At 45.4% G+C, this 26,900-nt stretch overlaps 1 protein-coding gene across 1 annotated transcript; it reads left to right on the forward strand.

Annotated features, from left to right (window-relative positions):
• Positions 1–1,599: 1,599 nt before the first annotated feature.
• YDJC (YdjC chitooligosaccharide deacetylase homolog) lies at positions 1,600–26,751 on the forward strand. Its single transcript, XM_075060099.1, is given in 6 exon segments — positions 1,600–1,687; positions 3,764–3,942; positions 18,671–18,830; positions 21,507–21,606; positions 24,201–24,378; positions 26,409–26,751. Coding segments are annotated over 5 exon segments (945 nt in total). The 5' UTR covers positions 1,600–1,687; positions 3,764–3,778.
• Positions 26,752–26,900: the final 149 nt, after the last annotated feature.

The raw sequence follows: 26,900 nt of genomic DNA on the forward strand, positions 1-26,900 counted from the left end.
TGCACCAGTGTTAATATGTCTGCAGGTTTTGCATCTTTTGTTCTGGCAGGGTCTGGTGCTTCTTTGAGTTGGTGTGTCCTGGTCTGTGGGGAGCTTGCTTCTGATGTGAGCTTGGAGAAGTTGTGAGGTTGTTTGAAGGACAGAAGCAGGGTTTCCGGAAAGATTTCTTTCAGGATGGGGTCCCCATCAAGTAAGGGTTGTAGGTATTTGATGAAATTCAGTATGGGTTCCAGTGTGAGATGGTAGGTGATAACTATGGGATGTAGGCAGAGAGGGTTTTATTTCTGTATTGAAGCAGGTTTTCTTGAGGTATTTGGGTGGCCTATTCCATGATGCAATCTACTTCTCTGCTGGAGTGTCCTTGTTTGATGAAAGTGGTTTTAAGTGTGTTAAACTTTCTTTAAGTGTGTTAAACTTGGACTTTCTCCTCAGAGCATATTCTGTGATATCTGAGTGCCTGGCTGTAGGTAACATATTTCTTGCTTTGTTTGGGGTAGTTAGTGGATCTATGAAGGTAGGTGGTGATCCCTGGGTTTCTTGTTTATAGTTGTCTGTTGGGTTCCATTGTTGAAGCTGATTGTGGTGTCCTGGAAGTTGATGCTAGTGTGGGAGTGTTCCAGAGAGAGTTTAATGGATGTGAGTTTGTTGTTGAAGTTGTAGTGGAAATCTATGAGGGAGTTTAAGTTGTCTGTCCAGAGGAGAAAATATCATTGATGTATCTCAGGTATATCACTGGTTGTGTGGTGCATTTGTCTAGAAATTCTTCTTCAAGGTGGCCTCGGAAGATGCTGGCATATTGGGAAGCCGTCCTAGTTCCTATGTCTATAGCCATGGTTTGGATAAAGTGTTTGCTGTTGATTGTAAAACTTATGGGTGAGGATGAAATGGATGGAGGTGTTAACTGGCCACTCTACCTGGAATGGTCCCTTATAATCGCTGCTAACTACTGATGCTAAACAATCCCTTCCACCTTGGATTGTGCTGTGAGGTCTCTGTGTCTTGAAAGCTTGTCTCCCTCACCAACAGAAGTTGGTCCACTAAAATAAATTACCTCACACACTTTCTCTCTCTAATATCCTGGGACCCACTTGGCTACACCTACCCTAAATACAAGAATGCGGTATCAGCCCCCCTCCTTTGGGGTGTGCCCTTCAGAGGTCTGCTAGCAGTGCTTAATTTGTAAGAAAAGAGGTGATGGGGCGCAAAGAATTTTTTTTTACATTCATAACTGAGGCGGCAAGCCCAGAGGTGCAGCGGCTATGAACTGCCAAGCCCAGAGGCGCGGGGGGCTAGAACTGCCAAGCCCAGAGGTGCTGGGGGCTAGAACTACCGAGCCTAGAGGCGCGGGGGCTATGAACTGCCGAGCCCAAAGGCGCCCTCGGGGCTATGAACTGCCAAGCCCTAGAAGTGCTGGGGCTCAGCCCTGACACAAATTAAGCGCTGTCTGCCAATCACTCCAGTGCTCTGGGTACATCCCTCTTTTTACTGCCTGCTGATCCGCCAGTGCCTCAGCTCCAGCTGGGCCCGCGCAATCCGAGCCGCCGCCCGCTTTCACCACTGTGGGGCGCACACGCCACAGCCTCCCCCCGCGGCTCCGGGCAGCGCATCACTGCGGAGGCGCCTGGCTCGGAAGCGTGTCATGGATGCTGCAGCTGCTGCCAGGGGCGGTGCGGGCGCTTCATGATGGGTGAGTGCAGGGACCCTCCCCGCCAGGGGGCAAGTGCCCTGGCTTGCACAGGCCCCGCTTCCCGTCCTTTGCCCCAGAGCTGGAGGGAGGGAAGCGGCAGCGCCGGCCGGGAGCAGCCGCCGGCCTGCGGCGTTGAAGGGGAGGAAGGCGGCCGCAGCACGGGGCTGGCTATCAGTACCTGGGCCGGGGGCGGCGCACCTGGGAGTAGGGGGTCCCTCCCGTTGCTCAGTGCGGGGGAGCTGGCAGAGAGCCCTGCTCGCAGGGCAGGGATTGGGCAACGGAGTTGTGGGGCTGAGGAGCCTTGTGGTCTGCAGGCAGGGGGCTTAACTCCGGGACTAGCCGGGAAATCATTAGGGCCACGCCTTCACCCCGGGACATTATAGGGTCTAGCAGCAGCGTGCAGGGGTCAGACGCCCTCCCTTGCCCTCTCGTCACTGGTTGATCAGGGGCTTGGTGGTGCCTATCTGTCTTCTGCAGGACAATTCCATCCTTGCCCCAGGAGGGGACTTCCCCTGCTCCTGGTTGTTTCAGGAGATCAGGGCACTTGCTGTCACTCCACAAATGGGATCTGAATATCCCTGCAGTTAGGAATTCTTGTGATGAAATATTGTAGCAGACAGTGTTAAGTGCTCCAATTAGGGTGACCACTTGTCCCTGATTTTATAGGGACAGTCCCAATATTTGGGGCTTTTTCTGATATAGGCACCTGTTACCCTCCACTCCCGTCCTGATTTTTCACACTTGCTATCTGGTCATCCTAGCTCCAAGGGGGGTGCTTTGTTGCTATATTTTTATATGATTTAAATGTGTGGCCCTGTGAATAAGCAGATTGATTAAACTGAAAAATCGCTTACAAAATGAGACAAGCATGCTTTTGCTTCAGCCAGTTACTTTCTGCCCTATTGATTTTGAGTCACTGTTATGAATTCTAGGTCTCTTACCCTCTTCCCAAGCAAACACTGCGTTGATTATATAAATAGCTCACTTCTCTGCTGCTCCACACTTCATGCTTGTTTTCAGCGCATGCACAGCAGCCTCCTTACTCTTACTGGAGTCCCAGCTTAAAAACAAAGGCACAGAGATGATGGAAAAGGAAAGAAGAAAGGAAGAGCAATAGAGGGGGGTGGAAAAAAAAAAAAAGAGGGTGTGATTGACTCCCAAGGTGCCCTCTGCTCTCAGAGCTGTTCTGGTGAAACAGAAAACCTCCAGCTTCCTGTGTGTCAAATGCTGAGCAAACACCATATGCTCAATAGTTAAACAAACCTCAGATCTGTGTGACAGGAAAGTGTGAATACTGAGGTAAAGGAATCTTGCTTACTCTTCATCAGAGGAGGCATGCAAATTGGAAAGGGAAGAGCAGTATGAGGAAATTAAGACTTTAACGTCTTTCCCTTGTCCACTGTTTTGCTTAAAAAAAAAAAACAACCCAAAGATCATGCCTTTTTGAAACCCTGATATAGGAGAACGTAAACTGCTTCTGTGGGATAATGGCAGAATTCAGACCGCGTATACAGAACCAGAAACTAGCGTGCACCCTTCTTCGGACTGGACTTTCACTGAGATTTGGCTATTGGAAGAAGTCAGTCTTTTAACTGACTAACGGTTTAGTTTCTTCTCGGATTGTCTGAGCTCTGCATTCCAGATGTTTCTCCTCTTCAGATACCGTAAGCTAGCTGCTCAATATGATGGAGTCCAGAAACCAGAGGGTTCTGAACCTTGATGTACCATCAGTCATTTAAATCATCATGTAAATCAGTGACCTGTTAAACTGGAAAAACTACTCTTAATCCAGCTGGGTAATATAGCATGACACTCCTTCCTTCCCTGAATAGAAAAGTGAAGGAGGCTGATCTTGGCACTGAGGGAGGGGCAGAGTACTGTGTGTGAGAGCCACAATTACTAGCATGCCAGTATATTAGTCATTACTATTGTAAACAGCTAAGGTGGAGAGCAGGAGGAAGAGTCACTTTCTGATTCATTTCTCATTCACATATACTGATCCTGCCTTTTCCTGTATCCTTTTTATGTGCTACAGCGTTCATTGCTTTGATTTTATCTCCTTTGATTTCCTGTCAGGGCTGACCCCTAAGGATGCTTCAGGCCAGAGTGAAGTTAATTATAACCGGAGATGACTTTGGCTACTGCCCAAGGAGGAACCAAGGAATCGTGGAGTGTTTCCTGGCTGGAGCAGTTTCCAATGTTTCCCTTCTGGTCAATGGCAGCGCTGCGGCAGCTGCAGCACAACTGGCAAGAAGGTGAGCTACTTACTTTAGTCCTCTTCACATGCAGCCTCCCCAGAGCCAGACCTGTAACATTCAGTGAATCCATAACATTCATAGTCAAATGGGAAAACTCAGCTTTCCCACACTTGTGCAGGAAAACTAGAGCTAGTGCATTGAGAGACAAGGTAGGTGAGGTAATATCATTTATTGGACCAGCTTCTGTTAGTGAAGAGAAGTTTTTGAGCTTACACAGAGCTTTTCTTCAGGTCACTCAGAGTGTCACACCTCGTATTTAGTTGTAACATCTTGTTTAACATAAAGAGTTAACACATGTTGCAAGAGTCCATTGAAGGTCAAGTGGGCAGTAATTTCACTGCAGCTGTAGGACAAGGAAGGGTTAGTGGATTACAGATTGTTATAATGAGTCATACATCCAGTGTCTATCCAGTCCATGATTTTTAGTGTCTAGCACAGGTATGAATTTAAGCTTTCAGGCTCGTCTTGTGAAGGTGTTATGCACATTCACCAACAGAAGTTGATCTAATAAGAGATATTACCAACCTGACCCACCTTGTCTCTAATATACTGGGACTGACACAGCTACAATACTACTTTATTAACATAGTCAAACAAAATATACTCATCTGCAAACGTTACTCTAAGGGTGCGTCTACACTGCAGTTCAACACCTGCGCTGACCCGGGTCAGCTGACTGGGGCTTGTGCTAAGGTACTGTTGAATTGCAGTGTAGATGTTTGGGCTCGAGCTGGAGCTTGAACTCTATGACCTCCATCTCCTGGGTCTCAGAGCCTGGGCTTCAGCCAGAGCTCCAACGTCTGCACTGGACTTAAACAGCCCCGTAGCCTGAGCCCCACAAGCCTGAGTCAGCTGTCACGGGCCAGACATGGGTTTTTAATTGCAGTGTAGTCGTACCCTAAATGGTTCTGCTTCCTCTTAGCCACTACTTTGCACATTTCCCCCTCTGACATGTATCGGGGGTGGAATGGAGATTATCCTGATTGTTATTTCTTTCATTGTCACAATCTGGGTTTGTTGGTCTCTCGCTTTCCAGAGCACTTCAAGGGACACCATCAGGTGGAAAGTCCATGCTTGAAAAAGCATATGTCCTTACCAAACTGTTCACAACCTAGATTATTAGAACTGAATGAATTTTAAACATCTCACTTATTTTTACCATTTATGCTGTTTGTTTAGTTTTTGCATTTCACTCAGTTTGGACACTGAAAGTAAACTAGTGGGTTTCACGCTTTGATTCTCAGGCACTAGCACAATTCTGCAATGTTTGGGTTGCAAACCTGTGCAATTCCAATCCAAAAAAACATTTTTTAACAGTCATAAAAGCATTTTACTCATATTAGGTTTTGTAAAACCATTAACAACAAACACACACAGACAAAGAATTTACTGGGGTATCAGGTACCTGAATTATTTTATATATTCCTGATTACTGCAGGGGCTTTTTAAGAGATGCTGTCACACTTGGCTCTGTATCACATTACATGCTATGTTCAGGGCTCCTGGATTAACCCAGCAAATCCTTTAATATGGAGTATTATTTGTAACTCATTTAGAAGGTAAAACCCAGCTTATACCATAGCTCCAGACTAGGTTAGTCCTTGGAAAGAGAGTACTTCCTGAAAAGCTGCACCTGGAAAGCACTATGTAGACTAAAAAGCATCATCTTATGGGACTCTGAAACCTTGTGTCCCATTTCCCAACTCCAGTTGTACACAGGGGACAGCTTTATATTAGCAACTTCATGCTAGTTCTCTGTATGCATCCAAAGCCACCTTTGGAAGAGGTTTGGATATGCTTGGAGAGTGGCATGTGTGTTTTGCATGATGTGTATAACTGTAGTCATATTTTAAAGACAAGAATGTCTTCAGTGAATTTGGCCATCAGCGAAGGGGCCTAATTGGCAGCCCTACAGACTGTGATCTTCTAGCCACAGATCATAGGTGCACCAGCACAGGTTTCTCACCATCATACATCAGCCCTGAGCTAGGGACTTTCTCTAAGGGAAAGGCCTCCAGGCCCCTTCAGTCCACAGCCTCTCTGCCTACAAGAGACCAGTTATTAGTGGCAAGTTTGTCTGTTGTTAGAAATGACATGCAACTGTTGCCAGGAGAGCAGACCAGGCAGAAGGAAGTGTCAGGAGCAAATGTAACCTAGAGACCTGCTTATTAGTAAATCAAAAAAATCATGTAAAACAGTGAAGTTAAGCAAATACTTTCCCAAGATACAGATATACCATGAAAAGCTTTAAACCCTGGCACTCTGGTAATAGTCTGGCATTATAACTCTACTTTCGAGCCCTACTCGCTGGCAGGTTTTTAAATGTAGACTCCACCTGGCCTAGTTTCTGGTTACGTACACTTCTGTATTCAGAAAGTAGGCCATGTGACTGCAGTTTAAAAAGGCGTAACTGAATCCAGGTCACAGCATTTATACTGTCAGCTGACTACGTGTGCTAGAGCAGGGTTGGAGGGACATTTGCCAGTACAAACTACAGCCCTCCTTTCCCCTCCCTTATTTTATTAGAGCAAACAGGGATTGTTTTGGATTCTAAACATGTGAAATTGATTTAAATCATCTCTGGGAAAACAAGCTGGGTGGCCTGGGAAACATTTTAATACTGAGAAGTGTCAGGGGTAGCTGTGTTAGTCTGTATCCACAAAAACAATAAGGAGTCCAGTGGCACCTTAACAACAAATAGATTTATTTGGGCATAAGCTTTCGTGGGTAAAAAACCCACTTCTTCAGATGCGTGGAGTGAGAATTACAGATGCAGGCATTATTATATTGACATGTGAAGAGAAGGAAGTTACCTCACAAGTGGAGAACCAGTGTTGAAAGGGCTAATACAATCAGGGTGAATGTAGTTCACTCCCAACAATTGACGAAGAGGCATCAGCTCCAGGAGAGGAGAAGCTGCTTCTGTAATGAGCCAGCCACTCCCAGTCCCTATTCAAGCCCAAATTAATGGTGTTAAATTTGCAAATGAATTTTAGTTCTGCAGTTTCTCTTTGAAGTCTGTTTTTGAAGTTTTTTTGTTCAACTATGGCTACTTTTAAATCTGTAATAGAATGTCCAGGAAGATTGAAGTGTTCTCCTACTGGCGTTTGTATGTTACCATTCCTGATGTCCGGTTTGTGTCCATTTATTCTTTTACGTAGAGACTGTCTGGTGTGGCCAATGTACATGGCAGAGAGGCATTGCTGGTACATGATGGCATATATCACATTGGTAGATGTGCAGGTGAATGAGTCCCTGATGGTGTGGCTGATGTGGTTGGGTCCTCTGATGGTGTCGCTACAGTAGATATGGGGACAGAGTAGGCAACGAGGTTTGTTACAGGGATTGGTTCCTGGGTTAGTGTTTCTGTGGTGGTGTGTAGTCGCTGGTGAGTATTTGCTTCAGGTTGGGGAGTTGTCTGTAAGTGAGGACTGGCCTGCCTCCCAAGGTCTGTGAGAGTGAGGGATCGTTTTCCAGGATCGGTTGTAGATCGCTGATGTGCTGGAGAGGTTTTAGCTGGGGGCTGTATGTGATGGCCAGTGGTGTTCTGTTATTTTCCTTGTTGGGCCTGTCTTGTAGTAGGTGACTTCTGAGTACCTGTCTCGCTCTGTCAATCTGTTTCCTCACTTCCCCAGGTGGGTATTGTAGTTTGAAGAATGCTTGATAAAGATCTTGTAGGTATTTGTCTCTGTCTGAGGGATTGGAGCAAATTCAGTTGTATCTTAGGGCTTGGCTGTAGACAATGGATTGTGTGATGTGTCCTGGATGGAAGCTGGAGACATGTAAGAAAGTATAGCGGTCAGTAGGTTTCCGGTATAGGGTGGTGTTTATGTAACCATCACTTATTTGCACTGTAGGATCCAGGAAATGGATCTCTTGTGTGGACTGGTCCAGGCTGAGGTTGATGGTCAGGTGGGAAATTGTTGAAATCCAGTTTGAATTCTTCAAGGGCCTCCTTCCTGTAGGTCCATATGATGAATATGTCCTCAATGTAGCGCAAGTAGAGGAGGAACACTAGGGGACGAGAGCTGAGGAAGTGTTGTTCTAGGTCAGCCATAAAAAAATGTTGGCATACTATGGGGTGTATAGAGCTTCTACAGCCATGGTGGCCAGGATGGTGTTTTCAGGAAGATCACCAATGCATTGTCATTTCCTCAGGAAGTTGGTGGTGTCTCGAAGATAGCTGGGAGTGCTGGTAACGTAGGGTCTGAGGAGAGTGTCCATATAGCCAGACAATCCTGCTGTAAGAGTGCCAATGCCTGAGATGATGGGGCATCCAGGGTTTCCAGGTTTATGGATCTTGGGTAGCAGACAGAATACCCCTGGTCGGAGTTCTGGGGGTGTGTCCGAGTAGAGAAGAAGCCTTAGAGTAACTGGCCGCAAATTTATCAGACACAGACATAGCTTAACTATTGAGTACAAATAAATGAGGGTTCTTCTCTCTCTCTGAGATATTTCCTTTCAGAATTATGTGGGAATTAGTTTATTTTTGTTCCACACTGTGGATTTGTCTAAATGAATACTTAGTTCATTGCTAGCCAGGGTGTGAATGTATTCTGCTGCAGACTTTGTGTCTGCGTGGACCCTGCTGCCATGCAATAAGAGCTCCCTAGTGGACTTTGATCTATCAAGGTTTGACACAGGAGCAGATGAAAGTACACTAGGAAACTATTAGTGAGCGTCAGCAGGGTCCACATGAAACTTAGCGCACAGCAGGCTAGTATGGGGTAGATTCACACCCCAGCTTGCCGCAAACTAAGTATTTGTTCAGACAAGCCCTATGATTGTGAAGTGTGTCATCCTAGACATGCTAGGCCTCGTTTGGAGTACCATATGTTGCCTTATGCTGTGGTTGGGCGACGCAGCAGAAGTAAGACAGCAGGAATTAGCAGGTCTTCATAGGAGCTACAAAACAAAACGAGCGACTGTAGAGTGTGGGAGACAGCAGCAACAAAAATAAAAAAAACAACTCCCGACAACTTTCAACATCCAGATGTAGATCTTTGCCTTCCCACAGTGTCCCCTGTCTGGTTCTTCTCCAGCCAGTCATATCGTCCCTGAGCCCCCATGTAAGGAATACAGGAATTCAGCCTTATTTGCTGTGGAGCTGTCGTGCGTGGCCCTCTGCCCCCAGAAACCTTGGGGGAAGTCTGTATACAGGTTTTCAGCATCAGCAAAAGTCTATAGTGAAGTGTTGCTCTAAGATCCCGTGGATCTGCACGCATTAGTGTTGTAAGGAACAGTGAGCATGGGTGAAACCCCACTGCAGAGAAGCAGTAGCTGTCAATGGCATCTCCGGGAAACTGCTTAACCCTGCACTTAGACAAGGGGAGGTGCTTCAGCCATCGGTAGTTCTGAGTATGGAATTATTTAGACAGTCTCTGTCCCAGGCCATCCACAGTGGGGACAGATGGCTTGTGTTTTCCCCCCAAGCATCTGCAGCCTTTGTGAGCCAAACAGCCAGCACATAATTATTCCTGTGCACAAGGCAGCGCTGCCTTGGGTAATGTTAACTTGCAATGCCTTTGCAATCAGAAATTATGCAGTGTTGAGATGGCCATCTTGGCAAATATCAGGTTTCCCATCCCTCATGGCACTGCTTTGCAGATCCTGCCAGGTCTCCCTTTCACTGAATCTATGACTGTGATTATCGATTCCAAGGCCACAAGGGACTATTGTGATCATCTAGTCTGACCTCCTGTCTCTCACAGGCCATGGAACTTCCCCAAAATAATTCCTATAGGACAGCTTTTAGAAAAGCATCCAATCTTGATTTAAAAATTGTCAGTGATGGATAATCCACTACAACCCTTGGTAAATGGTTCCAATGATTACGGTAATTATCATCACTGTTAAAAATGTACACCTTATTTCCCCTGTGAATTTGACTAGTTTCAATTTTCAGCCGTCGGATCACGTTATGTCTTTCTCTGCTAGACTGAAGAGCCCATTATTAAATATTTGTTCCCCATGTAGGTACTTATACACTGTGATCACACCACCCCTTAACCTTCTCTTTGTTAAGCTAAATAGATTGAGCTCCTTGAGTCTGTCACTATAAGGCAGGTTTTCTAATCCCTTAATCATTCTCATGGCTTTTCTCTGAACCCTCTTCAATTGATCAACATTGTTCTTGAACTGTGGACACCAGAACTGTCACCCAGTGCCAAATACAGAAGTAAAATCACCTCTTTACTCCTGCGTGAGATTCCCCTGTTTATGCATCCAAGAACTGCATTAGCTGTTTTGGCCACAATGTTGCATTGGGAGCTGATGTTCAGTTGATTATCTACTCCATTCCCCAAATCTTTTTCGGAGTCACTGCTTCCCAGGATAGAGTCCCCCATCGTGTATATAAGGTCTACATTCTTTGTTCCTAGGTGTATACATTTACATGCAGCTGTATTTAAACACATATTGCTAGCTTGTGCCCATTTTACTAACCAATCCAGATCACTCTCTCTGTCACCTGTCCTCTTCATTATTTCTTATGTTCCCAATTTTTGTGTCATCTACAAACGTTATCAGTGACGATTTTATGTTTTCTTCCAAATCATTAATAAAAATGTTAACTAGTATAGGGCCAAAACTGTGATTCTTACAGGACCCCACTAGAAATAGACCTGTTTGATGATGATGATTTCGCATTTACAATTACATTTTGAGACCCATTAGTTAGCCAGCTTTTAATGCATTTAATGTGTGCCATGTTAAATTTAAATCTTTTCTAGTTTTTTAATCAGAATGTCATATGGTATCAAGTCACATATCTTATGTTAGTCTGTAAGTCTGTTACATCAACACTATTTCTTTTCTCAATAAAACTTGTAATCTTATTTTTTAAAAAAAGATATTGTTAGCTCGACAGGATCTGTTTTCTATAAACCCATGTTGATCAGCATTAATTATATTACCCTCCTTTATTTATTAATTGAGTCCCATATCAGCTGCTCCATTATTATTCCTGGGATTGAGGTCAGACCGACAGGCCTACAATTACTCTGGTCATCCCATTTATCCTTTTAAAATATTGCACAACATTAGTTTTCCTCCAGTTTTCTGGAACTTCTCTGGTGTTCCAAGATTTATTGAAAATCAGCCCTGACAGTCCAGCGAGCTCCCGAGCCAGCTCTTTGAAACTTTTGGATATAAGTTTATTTCAACCCGTTCATTTAAAAATGTCTAACTTTAGTAGCTGCTGTTTAACATCCTTTGACATACTAGTAGAATGGAAATAATGTTATCATACGATATGCCTATATCATCTGTTTTTCCCCCAAAACAGAACAAAAATATTTATTGAACACTTCTGCCTTTTCAGTACTATTATTGATAATTCTATCATTTCCATCTAGTAATGGACCAACACCATTGTTAGGATTCTTTTTGTTCCTCATATACTTAAAAAACTGCTTATTGTCCTTAACTCTGCTGGTCATACATGTCTCCTTGTGTCCCTTTGCTTCCCTTATCAATTTTCTAAAATTCCTAGTTTCTGATTTATATTCATACTGTCAACTTCCCCTTTCTTCCAGTTGTTGCATTTTTTATAGCTGCTTTCATATCTCCTCTGAACCAGGTTGGTTTTTTAATCAATGCAGCCTTCTTCCTCAATTATGGGATTGTGGCTTTGGGGCATCTAGTAAAGCGTTCTTAAACAATTTCCATGCACATTTTTCTGATTAAAGTCTTGGTTTGCATATGGGAAATCCCTTTGCATAGATGGGGTTTTATACCACTGCAGGGGCTGTGTTCTGGTTTTGTCTCACAGCACTTAGCTTGTCAGTTTTCAGTACTGCTTGGCTTACTTTGTACTGCTCTTCTTAGTTTCATAGCTCACAAGACACTAGTCTACAGCCATGTTTGCAGGTTTTAAGAAGCTGAATAATTACAGCCTCAAAGAAATAAGATGCTGGTCTAGTAGTCTGAAAAGAAATATACAACCTGAATGTCCCCAGGAGTCAACACCTACAAAGTTTGAAACATCTTTTTTCCTTGTTAGGCCCCTCATTATATCCTGCTCTGAATACTGGCTTCCAGTCTAACATGGCACCTCCCGTCATGCCCCAGCTGAAGACACCTCCACAGCCACAGTAGGATATTGGGTGTTCTTGCAAAGTTATATTAAAAAAGCACAGTGAAGACTCGCTTAAGACACAGGGCTGCCTGGGGGGGAGGGGCAAATGGAGCAATTTGCCCTGTGCCCTGCAGGGGCCCCATGACAGTTTTTTGGGGCCCCTGGAGCAGGGTCCTTCACTCACTATGGGGGCCCCGGAAAACTCTTGCAGGGCCTGGGCCCCCGGAGATTCTTCCGCTCTGGATCTTGGGCAGCAATTTGGCTGCGGGGGTCCTTCTGCTCTGGGACCCGCCTCTGAAGTGCCCTGAAGATCCGCGGCGGGGGCTCCTTCTGCCCCAGAACCCATGGCTGAAGTGCCAGGTCTTCGACGGCAATTGGGTCTTCGAGGCACTTGGGCGGCGGGTCCCAGAGCGGAAGGAACCCCCACTGCTGAATTACCTTTGAAGCGGGAGCCCCCGCTGCCGAAGACCCCAGGCCTCCTGAATCCTCTGGGCAGCCCTATTAAGACAGCCACCCAATGGGCCAACAAAATTTGGTTGCCTGATGCAGACAGGACGTTCACTGAGGGTCAGCTTAATTCACACTGGAAAGCTTGGGGATGTTTTAGAGATATCATTGAAGACAAGGCTTGCCTATTGGAAACGGCCTTGAGTGCAGGTTTCACTGTATCAATCGCCCAGTGAGACATAAAAATATCAAAGGAACTGAAGTATACATAAGGGGAATTCCCTGCCCCCTCTGCTGGTTTGGTTGGACCAGCTGTGTGCTGCAGCAGATTTGTGTGGCTGGTGGGATGCTGCTAGCATCAGAGCAGGAGTTGGTGATCAGAACAAGGCTTGGATGTTGCAAGACTTGAAAAACAACTTTAATATCTTGTCTCTCTCAGCTAGTTGTGAGACACTCCTAAAAAGGTTTATTGTTCACCCTGAATTGCAACTCCACCAGTATCAACGGCAGTACATAGGAGTGGAGACTCAGACCTGCCATTCTTCGGTTATTTTATAGCACTATGTAGATAGATTCCAACATCTTATTTTTACTGGAGATAGACGGGTCTTTTTAAACATTTTCCACAGTATTTTTTTCATTCTTTCATCAGCTCAATTGTGATTGAACATCAATGTCCCTTATCTGTTATGTGCTGCTTAAACCAAAACATTCAATGGAAAAATTAAACATTGTCAAATGGAAGTTGATAGTTTTCCCTAGTCTCATTTGGGTTTTTTGTAGCTCAGATGCAGAATGTTAGTTGCACAAACTCTACCACATCTGGGTACATTTAGAAGAAAAATTCTAACCAAACCACATGTCATTGCCCTCTGTTTTCACTTCCTTTCCCATCAACGCTAATTGCAAAACGTGTGTGTAAACAGTGACTTCATTCTGATCCTCCTGCTTGACATTTACCTAATCTGGAAGTATTTCTGCTGCTCCCTCCACCCTCTCCTCTGACTGCTAACCACATCGCCCTCACTTCCTCAGTGAGCTGTGATGACCCAACCACTGAATGAATGGGGACAGCACAGTATAAGGTGTTGTCTGCCTGCAAAGTAGTGTACTGAGCCTCCAGAGCACCCTCTTACATCAGGGTGCAATGCTGCAAGGGGCCCTTGTCACCAGTGCCTCCTGGAAGCTGTCTGCCTCTCACCAGGTCTCTTGTGGCTCAGCCCTCTGGCCACATCATAAAGTTCAGTCCCCTTCTGGGATAGCACAAGGTCCAACTGATAGTCCAAGCTAAATGTCCAAATAATAATTCTTCCGCCATCTCAGGCTCCATTGCAATGTTTCTATGGGCCCTTCTTCAGGCCTCCCCCACAGGAGCCTAACCGACTCCCTGGAGGCCTTCTACCTGACTTTGTCCCTGGTTAAGCCCTAGTACCCTCACAGGTGCCGGACCCTGTTCTGCAATCCACCCTCCCCCCACCGAACTCCTAGCACTATGTAAGTAGCAGTGCATGATTCTCTGCAGCTGGGAATCACTAATGATCATTAAACTGCCATATCGCTATCAGCTGGGGGCTAGCTAGTATGTGACAGAAAAGGCTGAGCCTGGCTTGCCTTGAGGGCCAGCCAGTGACATTACCCTAGACAGGGTTTATTGGGATAGCTAGTCCAGCAAAGCCTCCTACTGTAGGCACAGCTTATATCAGCGAAAGTGTGCTTTTGCTGCTGGAGTTTATTTCATTCAGGTAATTGGTATCTGCTTACTCCCAACAAAAGAGTGCTTTTACCGGTATCGCTTATACAAGCTCCCCACATGAAGTAACCTATATGGCAAAAGGACTTTTTTGCAGGTATAAACTGCATCCACTTGAGGGCTTTTGCCAGTATAAAAGTGTCATAATAAAACTACATTCCTAACCAACATTGCTATACCAACAAAAGTTTTTAATGTAGATCTGGCCTAAGAAGCCTTGTCTCCATATAAAAGGCTTTGTAATCAGAAATAATGGGAAGAAAAACAAGAACAAGATGCATGACAATTAGATGTGTTCTTTGACCAGATCTTAAAGTTTGCCAGAGGGAGGCAGTGACTACTCTTATGCAACAACTTTATTTGTGTAAATGTGTTTGTATTTGCCAAGCAGAAATCCAAAGATGCTTCACTGGCATAAGTTCTTAGAAGCATTGTACAGCAGAGCATTGCTTTCCCTGGTGTCAGACATTGTGATATTTACTAACGTGACATCTGTATGCAGATATTTCTATCTTTATCATGTCACCACTTGTAATAAAAGCCAACAAGCCCAGCCAGCTGGTGGTTTCCAAGGTAGGGATATAAACAGGATGCCAACAGAGATCCATTTACTTATAAAGGAAGAGAACAGAATTCACCCAACAGCACTGCTATTCGATGACATGCTGCTTACAGCAAGAGCTCTGTGTAAGGGCCTAGGAAGATCCCTTCCAGATTCTCAGCTAGGAATTCAAAACAACTGAAGATACTGGTCTCAAAGAATGAATCCCAGGTTTTGCACTGGGCGCAGCACATGGCTGGTCAGGACTTGGGGGTCAGGAGACAGACATGTTCAGAGATACTCAACTACATTCTGAACTCAGCATTTATTGTCACTGCGGAAAGGTCAATTGTTTCAGCAGGAACATTTGCTTAGAGCTCTCACACTGAGAAACAACAGATCCTTGAAAAGGAAATGATTCTAATGATTCATTTACCTAGTTTATTCCCCTCCCTTGTTTGCATTTACCACAAGAGTGCGTTCTCCTTCCGTACCCCTGATTTGGATGATGCATAAAGGTTTTCGAGAACACAACCAGTGGGCTGGCTTTGACAGTTACCCTTCACTCAGGAGAAGGAACTGGATGCTGTCCCATTACTGAGTGCTGACAATATGCTCAGTGTGGTACAGAACGCAAAACAGACTAAAATTCTGCCCCAAAGAGCTTACTAAATCCTCCTGCCTGATTCCTATGGATAGCTCCATTGGGTATTTGACACAAGGTGTGTGCCCAAGTTCACAGAAATTGTGTCTTTTTGGTTTTGTTCAATCACAATTTAGTTAAACCCTGATGCTGCACAGCTGTTGCCTCTCTGTATATTACCCAGAGATTATCCAGACAATCTTGTAAACGTACATTTGCAGGTCTCTGTCAACTGATCATAGAATTGTGGTTATTGCTTAACACACTGGGTAAAATTGATTTAGAGGCCAAGTGAATCCCCCAGCTTACTTTAGGGACTCTCTTCAAAATGTTCAAGTGTTTTGCATTTCAGGCCATTGACAGCAACGGTGATTGTGACAAATCAGCGGTGTCATCAGATACAACTATTCTGCTTTACAAATGGTATCAGTTTAATTAGATTGGCTTTAGATTCAGATTTTTAAAAAACAATTTGTGTTAGTGGCCAGGAGTGACTGACAATGCTCATTCCGGAAGGGGGCCCGTGCATAGTAAATGGGTGGAGAGAGCACCAGACTACAAACCAGGAGAGCTGGATTCTGTTTGGCCACTGAGCTGCTGTGTAGCCTCAGACCCAATCCCTCCCCTCCTTTGTAAAGAGCCGTGCAAGAGTAAAGTATTGCTACTGTGTAGGTGTAAGACAATTATCTGCCCCAGGCTGGAAATTTTCTTCTAAGGAGGGGTAAGGGTTGTCCCTTCCTGTTCCTAATGGACATGAGTCTTTGGGATCCTCCTCACATATCTCAGTTTTCACCATCCCTTTCCGTTCTTATTGCTCATCAGTGGTTGGAGAGGTTCCTTTTCAATGCTGAGAGGCACTGCAGCCCGTGGAAGTAATGCCTGTTGGAGTCAGTGGACAAGCTCCTATTGACTTCAGTGGACACTGGGTCAGGTTCTGGTGTTGTTCCCTCCATAAACCTGTACCCCACTGACCTGAATAAAGTGTGCCTGGCATCAGGAACAGAACCCTGTCCCCTCGTGGCAGTGCAAATCTGCCAAAATATTCCTTTTGCTTTGGTTTTCCATCCAGTTTAGTTAACGTGGGAGAGTATCTGTCCCCAGCGTTGGAACTGTTAGGAACACCACCCATTGCAGAGGATCTGTTGCTGAATACGTTCACTAAATGGCTTAAGGTATCCCAAAGAAAACACACACATGTAGAACAGGAAGATGACACGTTATCAATAGCCCTCAGAGGACTATAGAGTTAGAGATCTAAAGAGCAGATGGTCAATCCCTTTGCCAGGGCAGAATATAGCTCCTCAGTAGAGAGCTTACCAGATGGTCAACTGATCTTAGCCAAAGTTTTGGAACATGATTGAAGTTACTTCAAAGCCTCCTTTTACAGTGAAAACAAGCCCAACTCTCTTAACCTTTGTGACTTCAGCATATTTGCTGAGGGGAAGGGAAGCCAAGAAGCAACACAGTTGGGAGCAGGATGTGCTCATGGATTCCCCACGATCCAGGGGACTGTCGACTGCATTCCCTGTGGATCCAGTGGCCTCTAGAGTCTTTCTTCAGGCTTTCCTATCCGTTCCCCATAACTAGAAATCTCCCACATGGCCAACCATACAGAATATCCATTTTTTAAGTATTCCAGCCCCATGGAGTGTGAAAGATCAAACCCCAGAAGCAGAGCTACACCAGGGAATGGTCACAGTTCCCAGGTGGGTTCAGCTGCATTGGGATTAACTGTATTGGGGCCTTGTGTAGAAGGTTCTCTGGCTCCAGCAGCTGTTTCCAGCGCCATGTCAGGTAAATGTGCTCAGAGCATGTAGCTGGAAACAGCTGCTGGAGCCAGAGCCCTGTCCACACTAAGGCACCCCATGTAGCTGACACCAGTACTGCTGCCCCAAGCAGGCTAAGAGTGGGGCTTATAGAAGTCAGGACACACTGGGGAACCCAGGAGTGGGGCTGGCTAGCGTGTGGAGTTTTGAAATAAGTTCACTTTTGCTGGCTTTGTTGTGGAATCCATGCCAGAGTTCCTTCTGGCCTTTGTAGCAGCTGCTTGTAAAGGTCACATGAAAGATTGGATTTAAATGGTTACAAACCCGACAGTTTTAAGTTATGAAGGTACAATGGCAAAGTTCCTCAAAGCGGCCACTCAGAGACTCGTACTTGAGAGACTTGGGAGTGCTCAAACACAGCAGCCTTGTGGCAGCAGAGCTAGAGAGAGAGGCACTATATTATTCCTCCACCCCTTCCTGGGTCTTTAGGACACCGAGGAATAGCTCCGGGAGAAGTTTCAAAGCAGATTTCTGCCAGCACAGAAGCGTTTCCAGAAGCAACAGAGAAACTAACAACATATCTAAGTACTTGTGGTTCCTGTATTCATTGTAGGGGAAACCATAATAAACATTGAGCAAGAAAATGTAATTGCTATGCAAAGCATTTCAGTAAATGACATTTTAAGAGATCTGCCGGCTTTTGTTAATTTTTAATCCGCAGTTATTAAGTCAGACCCTTGCTGTTATTTAAGTGTAGGCTTTGCATTTATCTTCTGCCAACTCTCTGCTATTACCAGCCTTCTCTAATAAAGAGAAGTGCTAATTTGTACAACACTATCCGTGCTGTTCATTCAGCAATTGTCCTTGTACATAAACAGAAGACCTGGGCACTGTCTGTGATCATAAATCCAGCCTGTTGAACTGAGTTGCCCTTAAACTCTGGTGTTTCTTACCACACACTTATAGCTTGCACTGTTACCATAATATCTATATGTCTTATGTACTGTCTATAACTGGATTTTATCAAAGGGCATCTTAAAAATAAATTGTTAGGCAAACCTGGGATATCCTGTAAGCAATGTATTTTAATGTAATAAATGCCGTCTCTGGATGCACTGTCTATGAAAATACCAGTGGACTACTGTCAGAAGCAGGGTGATGAGGGCCAAATTCACTATGGTGGAGTTACAGCAGGGCAGTTTGGCCCAGGATGTTTCATTGCTACTGTTCCTGCCATTCTGTCACACAGAATCAAAGACATTTGAAGTGGAAGGGACCTATTAGATTGTCTCCCAGCAGACAACACAGGATTGATCCCTGGAGAGGATCTACTCTTGTTCAGCATTTTACTCTGCCTCTCTTTCCAGAGGAGCAGCATCTCTAAATTCCATGATTGAAAGAGACAATGAAACCCCTCCACATAAATCCAGCTCCTTAACTAGGATCTCACCCACTGGCTACAGGAAGATGAAACTTAACCAGCCTTTTGTTCATATTCTAGGCATAATATTCCAATAGGTCTGCACGCTAACCTGTCCGAGGGCTCTCCTGTCTGCAAGGTACTCAAGAAGAACTCCTCCCTGCTTAACAAAGACGGATTCTTCCATGGAAAGATGGGATTCAGGACGGTTCTAGCAAAAGGTCTCCTGAAGATGTCAGAGGTGGGAGAAAATGCAGCTGACGCTACCCAAACACTTTCCGTAGACATAACTTTTCCTAGAATCATTTTGCTTTATTGCTCATCCATAGATCACGTGGAAAGCTTCTCCAGGTCAGAGCTCAGGGTGAGCTCCAGGATTAACATGCCTGTGTTGGAGACTATTGTCTTGTAGTTGGAACAGGAGCCTGGCAGGCAGGCGCTCTGGGTCCTACTACTAGATCTGTTTTGTGACTATAGGCAAGTCACAGTGCTTCTCTGTGCCTTAGTTTCCCCACATGCGGCTATGTTATAACTGCTTACCTATGTGGATGGGGTTTTACAGGAATTATTGTTTATAAGGTGTCCTGAGATCATTGCATGGGAAATGCAATAGAAGTGTTTATTAGGATTAATTTGGCTGCTGAGAAACTGTTTGATTCTGATAGTTGTCAGCTTGAATCATCAGAGTATGTTAAACACATTGACGTGGTGGTTTGGTTTTTTTATTTGAGCATAAGCTTTCATGGGCTAAACCCCACTGCATCGGATGCATGCAGTGGAAAATACAGTAGGAAGATATATATATAGAGAACATGAGAAAAAAAAAATAGAAAAGAAGCTGTTGAGGAATTCCACCATGATTTCAACAACTTCCATCCCACCATCAAACTCAGCCTGGACCAGTCCATACAAGAGATCCACTTCCTGGACACTACAGTGCTAATAAGTGATGGTCACAAAACCACTACCCTATACCGGAAACCTACTGACCGCTTGTACCTATTGGGTTTCCGGGAAGTGGGTGGGCAGAAGCCCACCCACTGCTAAAGGATCCCCCACCAGCCTAAGGGGAGGATCTACAGGAACTCAGAACCCAACATGGTGGGTTGGTACAAGAGGTTTTCATCTGTGTTCAAACAGGATTTTGGTAGCAAGTAAGAGAGGTTTTGTGGCTTAAATCTAGTCCCCAGTGACTCTTTTAGAACAAGAAACCACCACACAATTTAACACCTCTGGGTGTATCTTCAGGAGAGGCCGAGGAGCGTAGTAACAAGTGCTAAGGTGCTTGGGCGGGTCAGGGTAGGAATCACCCACACAAAGGCTGGCAAAAGCCAAGAGCCTTCACTTTCCTGTTGCTTGTGAAGAGCTGCGCATTCAGCCATGGATAACAACATTCAAGGATCAGAGGGGAGTCGTGTAGTCTGGATCTGTAAAAAAGCACACAAGAGAGCCGCTGTGGCACCTCGAGGCTGGCTTACACTGGTGCTTTTACAGAGCTCGCAACTTTCTTGCTCAGGGGTGTGAAAAACACCTCCCTGAGACGGGGCAAGCAAGTTACAGCGCTGTAAAGCGGCCAGTGTAAACAGTGCCCCAGCACTTGGAGCACAGCTGTAAGTTAATCCCCTGCAGGGAGGTGGGAGTACCTGCAGCGTTGGGAGAGCTTCTTTCCCAGCACTGGTGCACGACCACTTCGCATTTCAAAAGTGCTGCCGCGGGATCACGCCCTGCATCCGCAGCACTCTTGAAGTTTTCGAGTGTAGCCACGGCCTTATAGACTAACAGACATATTGGAGCCATAAGCTTTCGTGGGTGAATACCCACTTCGTCAGACGCATGCGGGGAAATTCCAGAGGCAGGTATACACAATGCAGGCAAGAATCAGTTCTAGAGAATAACGAGGTTAGTTTCAACTCAGGAACCAATCCATGCAACAAACCTTGATGCTAACTCTGCCCACATATCTACACCAGCGACACCATCACAGGACCTAACCAGATCAGCCACACCATCACCGGTTCATTTGCCTGCACGTCTACCAATGTAATATACGCCATCATATGCCAGCAATGCCCCTCTGCTATGTACATCGGCCAAACTAGACAGTCCCTACGGAAAAGGATAAATGGACACAAATCAGATATTAGGAATGGCAATATACAAAAACCTGTAGGAGAACACTTCAGTCTCCCTGGACACACAATAACAGATTTAAAGGCAGCCATCCTGCAGCAAAAAACTTCAGGACCAGACTTCAAAGAGAAACTGCTGAGCTTCAGTTCATCTGCAAATTTGACACTATCAGCTCAGGATTAAACAAAGACTGTGAATGGCTTGCCAAGTACAAAAGCAGTTTCTCCTCCCTTGGTGTTCACACCTCAACTGCTAGAAGAGGGCCTCATCCTCCCTGAATGATCTAACCTTGTTATCTCTAGACTGATTCTTGCCTGCATATTTATACCTGCCTCTGGAAACTTCCACTGTATGAGTCTGACGAAGTGGGTATTCACCCACGAAAGCTCATGGTCCAATACGTCTGTTAGTCTATAAGGTGCCATAGGACTCTGTCGCTTTTTACAGATCCAGACTAACCCAGCTACCCCTCTGATACTTAGGTGGTTTTGACAATCTCACTCTCCACGTATAGCCCTGATCACACAGACGGTGCTCTAGGGGCTTGATCCTAGAGGGCTAATGGGAACCAAGGGCTCTTGGCAAATTACAGAGCAGAGTCCAGGGTTGGCTTTGCTGCCAGTTGAGGATGCTCAGCACGTCCGAGAAGCAGGCCCTACATAAGTAATAGTGGACGGTGTGGTGGATGGGGCGGGGTGTCCTCCAGTGAATATTTTGTCCCAGATGTCTCCTATTCTCTGCACTAGTGACAACTCTTTCTTCCTCCCCCACCCCCTTCATTATTTAGGTGAAATAGGAGCTAACGGCACAAGTTGACCTCTTCTGTGAATTGACAGGTCATGTCCCTCATCACATGGACGGACACCAGCATGTTCACGTTCTCCCAGGTAGGGTGGTGGTGATATTCCTCCCAGCCCCCCAGAATTAAGGATAATTCTGCTTTGAGGGAACCCTCCCACTCTCGGTTTGCTGAATGATCTTTTATACAAAGGTATTTGATCAAGAACTATAGCATGAAATGTCCCCATCCAGTATGAGAGGAAATTATCCTTCCTGTGCCTGAATCAGCTGCCATTTAACTTGCTTTCACCGCCTCTAACACTGTGAAGATCTTCACAGTCCTAGAATGGCAGCTTCCCTTCCAGGGCTGACAGTTCAGTGCAGGGTTTTCCTTTACTTATTCCCTGCCCCATCACAGTAGGAGTCAAGCAGGGAACGGGCAGCTGACTGCCCATTCTGAAACTCAGAGCATTACAATGCTGTTGGGGGAGATTTTTTTTAATATTGTTTTTACCATTTTATAAATACCTGAGTGTTTCTTTCCCCCGTGTTCTATTAGCACCAGACATTTGAGATGATTGTGCTTAAAGGCATCGCATCAAGAGAAGAGACCCTTTAATCCAGTGGTCCCCAACCTTTTTTGTCTGGCGGCAGCAGGAGGCGTCATCCAGAGGCGTTGCTGCCGAATTTTGGCGGCATTTTGGGAGATGCTCAACTGTCGGCTAGGACGCAGGCGCCATGGCGTCCATGGGCACTGTATTGGGGACCCCTGCTTTAATCCTTTGGGGGAAGGGGGGAATATACAGAAATACGAATGGCAGTTAGATGACTGACTACATTTTGTGCCTTTGAACATCTTCCTTTCTTCCCCCGGATGTCTGTGTTGGGCTCTCCTTTAATGGCAAGGCTCTGTGCTATGCAGGAGATCTGGCTAGCTGATCGTAAGGGTTCCTTCTAGCCTTAAATGCTCTGAATCGTTCTGTCTGCCCAAACCAGCAGTTGTTTTGCTGCCATTCGCTGCAGCTTCATGATCTCAGCAGCACATTTCTTATAATTTAAGTAGCAGGAATTGCACATAATACATTAGAGCTCATATGTTTCTCCCTCTTCGCTGGACACAGAGGAGGGGTTTGTGGGTGGGAGGAAGGGAGCTATGCCCCTTCCTGTCATATACATGCAGGGCAGAGGTCTGTGTTCAAAGAAGCTGGTAGGCTAGTCAGAGAGGAGCTGGGAAGACATTTTATGCTGCATGTTTCCCAGACACGTCTGGATCATAGATGCTGAAAACACCCAGGGAAGTTAAAGCTTCTGGGTGGAGGGTGGAAATTTCCCTGGCTTCCCTTTCTCCAGAACAACTCAAATGTTGCCTGTTAATACTTAAGTATAACAACAAAGGGCAATAAATATTAGATTTAATTATAAGAGGAAGAACTGATCAGATTACGCTCCCAAGAGGATCAGGCCTGGTGAGAGAAGTTATTGTACTGATCACACTGTCCTAGGGGGATTTTGTGCAGCAATGGGAGGTGCCAAACCTTCAGAGGTTCTAACACCAGAACTTTGCCTGCAAATACCCAGGAGTATATCATGCACTTTTGAAGGTTTCAGCCAAGCTGTTTATCCAGCATAGCTGTGGTGCCGGCTTCAGGGAGCAATAAATGGTGTACAGCTGCTGACAAGACTGGAGAGGTTTCCATTTCTGCCAGTCTCCCATGACAACAGTAATTGATCAGCTGAGCCTCACTCAGAGATGTACACTGGGAGATCTGACAGTGGGCCACAGAACTGCTATTTCTAGGGTGAGGAATTTGGTGCTGCAGCTTCAGAGCAATTGAGGCCCCACTCTTCCAGCAAGTCGTTGAGAATCACAGGGCCTGACTGGAGTCACCTTTCACCCATCAGCAGAGATTCAGATAGAGAGTGAGCCTCGTTGTAGGCCAATCAGTTCATTGCAGCAATGGAAAACACTGGAGGCTGGTGATTTTAAAGCAAGGAGGTGAAATTGACACATAAAGGTGCAATCAGGGCCAGCTTGTATGAGCAGGGTCACTGATGTATGTGTCACAATAGCTCAGGATGGCTCCATCCTGAAGAGGCTCTACTGCGAACTCCCACATTAGCAGGTCATATTAAAGCTGATGATGTCTTCAGGGACAAACAGCCCCTAATGCCAATAATGCTTTGTATTTATGGAGCACTTTCCATCCAGAGATCTCAGTGTGCTTTACAAAGGTGGGAGAGCATCTTTATTCCCAGTGGCACTGGAACCCTTTTAATAGTGGGGATGCTGAAAGCCAGTCCCTTACCCCTGTCCGTGCCTCCCTCCCTCCCGCAGCTGAGACTGGGAGCAGTGCCATGTTTCCAGGAGTGGGGGACCCAGATAAGGATAAAAGGCTGGGGGCAGGCACGAGGCCAGGAGCAGAGCCCCGGGCACAGGGCCTGCACCTGGCACCCCATGTGCGGGGCCAGTAGCAGAGCTCTGGCTGCAGAGTAATGTTACCAGGTGCTGATGGGATTCTTTGGACACTGTGCTTTGTAGGTTGGAGGGAGGTAAAGGGAGAGGGTCTTGGGACGCCTCTCAGATGAGCCTTTCAGGGGGAGAAAGAGCAGGTGGGATTATATTTTTCAATCGTAAGGAAAAAGGGAGCTAATTTCCTAGTTATCTAATTTCTAGCTAAATTCTCTCTGGCTTTTCTTGTAGAGGTTAGACATGTGTTTGCACAAGTGTTAGAGGAGTATGGGATCAAGTATACACGTGCGCCAGTAGAACTAGGCCTTCACAGCTCTGCGTGGATAGAGCCTCCTCTAATGGACTTTTATCTGGGAGTAGAAAAAGATTCCCTTGACACACTAGATGTGTTTACAAGACATGGAATAAGGTAAGACAGACACACCCATCGCATATATACATTAAAGAATTCAGATCTTACCAGTTCTTGATGTTCTTCATCTTCCCACGCAGACCATTACAGAAACAGAGAGCAGACATTCTTCTACCTCAAAGGGGCAGTTTCTGTAGTGTTTTGTGTCTCCTTTGGACTCAAAGGCACAGATACAAGCACTAGGTTACTTACAGGAAACACCATCTTGAATCAGGCAATTGGCCTACAACTGCTGCTGATTTATAGCCTCCCACAGCACCAGGGGTGGTAGACATGTGGCACTGCAGCCTCCCACTGAGACATGAGGGAAAATGTAAATACCAAGTTCAGTTTGCAGTGGTGTAACCATGTCAGTGCCAGGCTATTAGAGAGACAAGGTGGGTGATGTAATTCTTTGATTGGACTAGCCTTCTGTTGGTGAGAGAAACAAGCTTTCAGCTTCAGCACCTGCAGAAGAGCTCTGTGTGGCTTAAAAGCTTGTGTCACTAACAGAGTGTGATCCAATAAAGATATTACCTCACCCACTTTGTCTCTCTAACTTCTGTTTGTTCATGTGTATTTTAGTTCTACTTCTCCATCTAGTCTCCTGCTGGCCAAAGGCGGCAAACTGTGATAAAACAAACACATGCAACAAGCAGTCACAGAGAGATGGAGGAAGATAAAATGGCTGAAGCCTAAATGAAGTAGAGCCAGAGCCCCATGAAACTGATCTCTAGCACCTGTGCAGCCCGTTCAAACCAGAGTTCTTAAAGTGCTCTGGCCATGACTCTGTATGTTTATTGTGTAGCAATGGTGCTATGTCAGATTTCATCAGTTTACGGTTAAAAAGACTTGAGTTGCAGTCAGTCCTGCAAACTCAGCCTGAACCTCTGAAAGTCACATTGGGGTCTTGCCTGCTTATGCACCATTAGCAGTAACGCAGATTAAATCAGCCACTCACACGACATTCTGGTGTTTCTGGGAGCAGCGTGGGCCTGCCCCTGCTGTCATGATCTCATATACCCAGTGCGTGAGGTCATGCCACACAGAGGAGGCTCCATCTTTAAGAGCTTGCTGCCCTGCCCCCATAGGCATGATCTTGTACATATGGTGCATTCAAGGTCATGCCACACAGAGGTTCCATTTTTAAGAGCTGGAGGGGGCAGAGCAGCATTCTCTCAAGCCAATACCACATCCAGTACCAGACAGGGGAGAAACCTTTCAAAAAGAGGACCATCCAGTTTAACACCAGACAAGTGGCCTTCCTAGGCCAAGTTCTGTTCTCAGTTATACCTGAGAACTTTATTGTGTTCTAATTCTGCACTCCCTTACATCCATTTGGGAGTCCACAGGTGAAACATCAGAAGTTTGGCCCTGCAGCTGGAACATAGCCAGCCATTCTGTGGCTAATGCGTAAGAATGCATAGCTCTGGCTCCCTCCCTGTTAGGTTTGTTGGCTCTTCAGTACTAACTGTAGTAAACGCCTGTAATTTTGTCCCTTAAGCAAGCAAGCAAGCATGTCTCTGCTATACACCAGGGGCAGAGCTGGTAGCAAGCTTTCCCATTTTAGAGTCAGATTTACACAAAATTAAGCTATTATAGGTAACTATAACCTGAAAGTGTGATTTATTCATTTTTAAAAAATGAAACTTTTAATAACAACACACTATTTTAATACACAGTAGTAAACAGTATCCTGCACGGTCACCACCAAAGTGGGTCTACAGCCAGAGCCCCAGCAAGAGCCACATCATGACCTATTTAAACATTCTCCAACCAAAGGTGTGGGCTGTGGGTTGACTTCATTGGGGCTCTGGAGGAGCAGGCGCCTCCCACACCGCACAGCCTGCAGGAATGGTGTCAAATGCCGGAGCTCTGTTAATAATGAAAGGAGGAGTTATCTTGTTCAATGTAGTTGTATTTGGTTTTATTTTGTATTTACACTAACAGAAAATCATTTGAAATTAACTTTTTTTTAAAAAGTCTAACACTACAGCTACATTTCATGCCTTTTGGTCATATTAATTTTTGTATCCTTCCCCCAACAGGTGGGCTGACATTTATATAGGTTTGAGTACCATGGGCAAACACATGTCTGTCAGCAACATTCAGAGTGCCATTGATACTGCTGTGGCAGCTTTTGCTACCAAGGAAAACTCTGTGATGACTCAATTTTCACCTCAACATCAGCAAAGCAGAACAGTCACAATTGAACTGATGGTACATCCAGGGTACCCCACTATTCCACCTGTTGGAGGCTGTGGAGAAGGACCGGATGATTTTTCACAGTCATGGGAACGCTTGCATGAACTCCAAACATTAATGAATCCAGAGTTGCAAAGCTATTACAAAACAAGGAACATTCAACTTTGTGCATTTAAAGATCTTTAATCAAGAGAAGATAAATCTAGCTTGTACTGGGGTGGGGGACTCTGTAGCTGATAGTATACCTCATACCACAGAAAAACTGTGAATGGACTGGGAGCAACCTATAAACTAATTAGAAATACCTGGACTCTCCAATGCACCTAGCAGCAATA

Source organism: Chelonoidis abingdonii, chromosome 22 (genome assembly GCF_003597395.2).
Source record: "Chelonoidis abingdonii isolate Lonesome George chromosome 22, CheloAbing_2.0, whole genome shotgun sequence".
NCBI classification, from domain to species: Eukaryota; Metazoa; Chordata; order Testudines; family Testudinidae; genus Chelonoidis; species Chelonoidis abingdonii.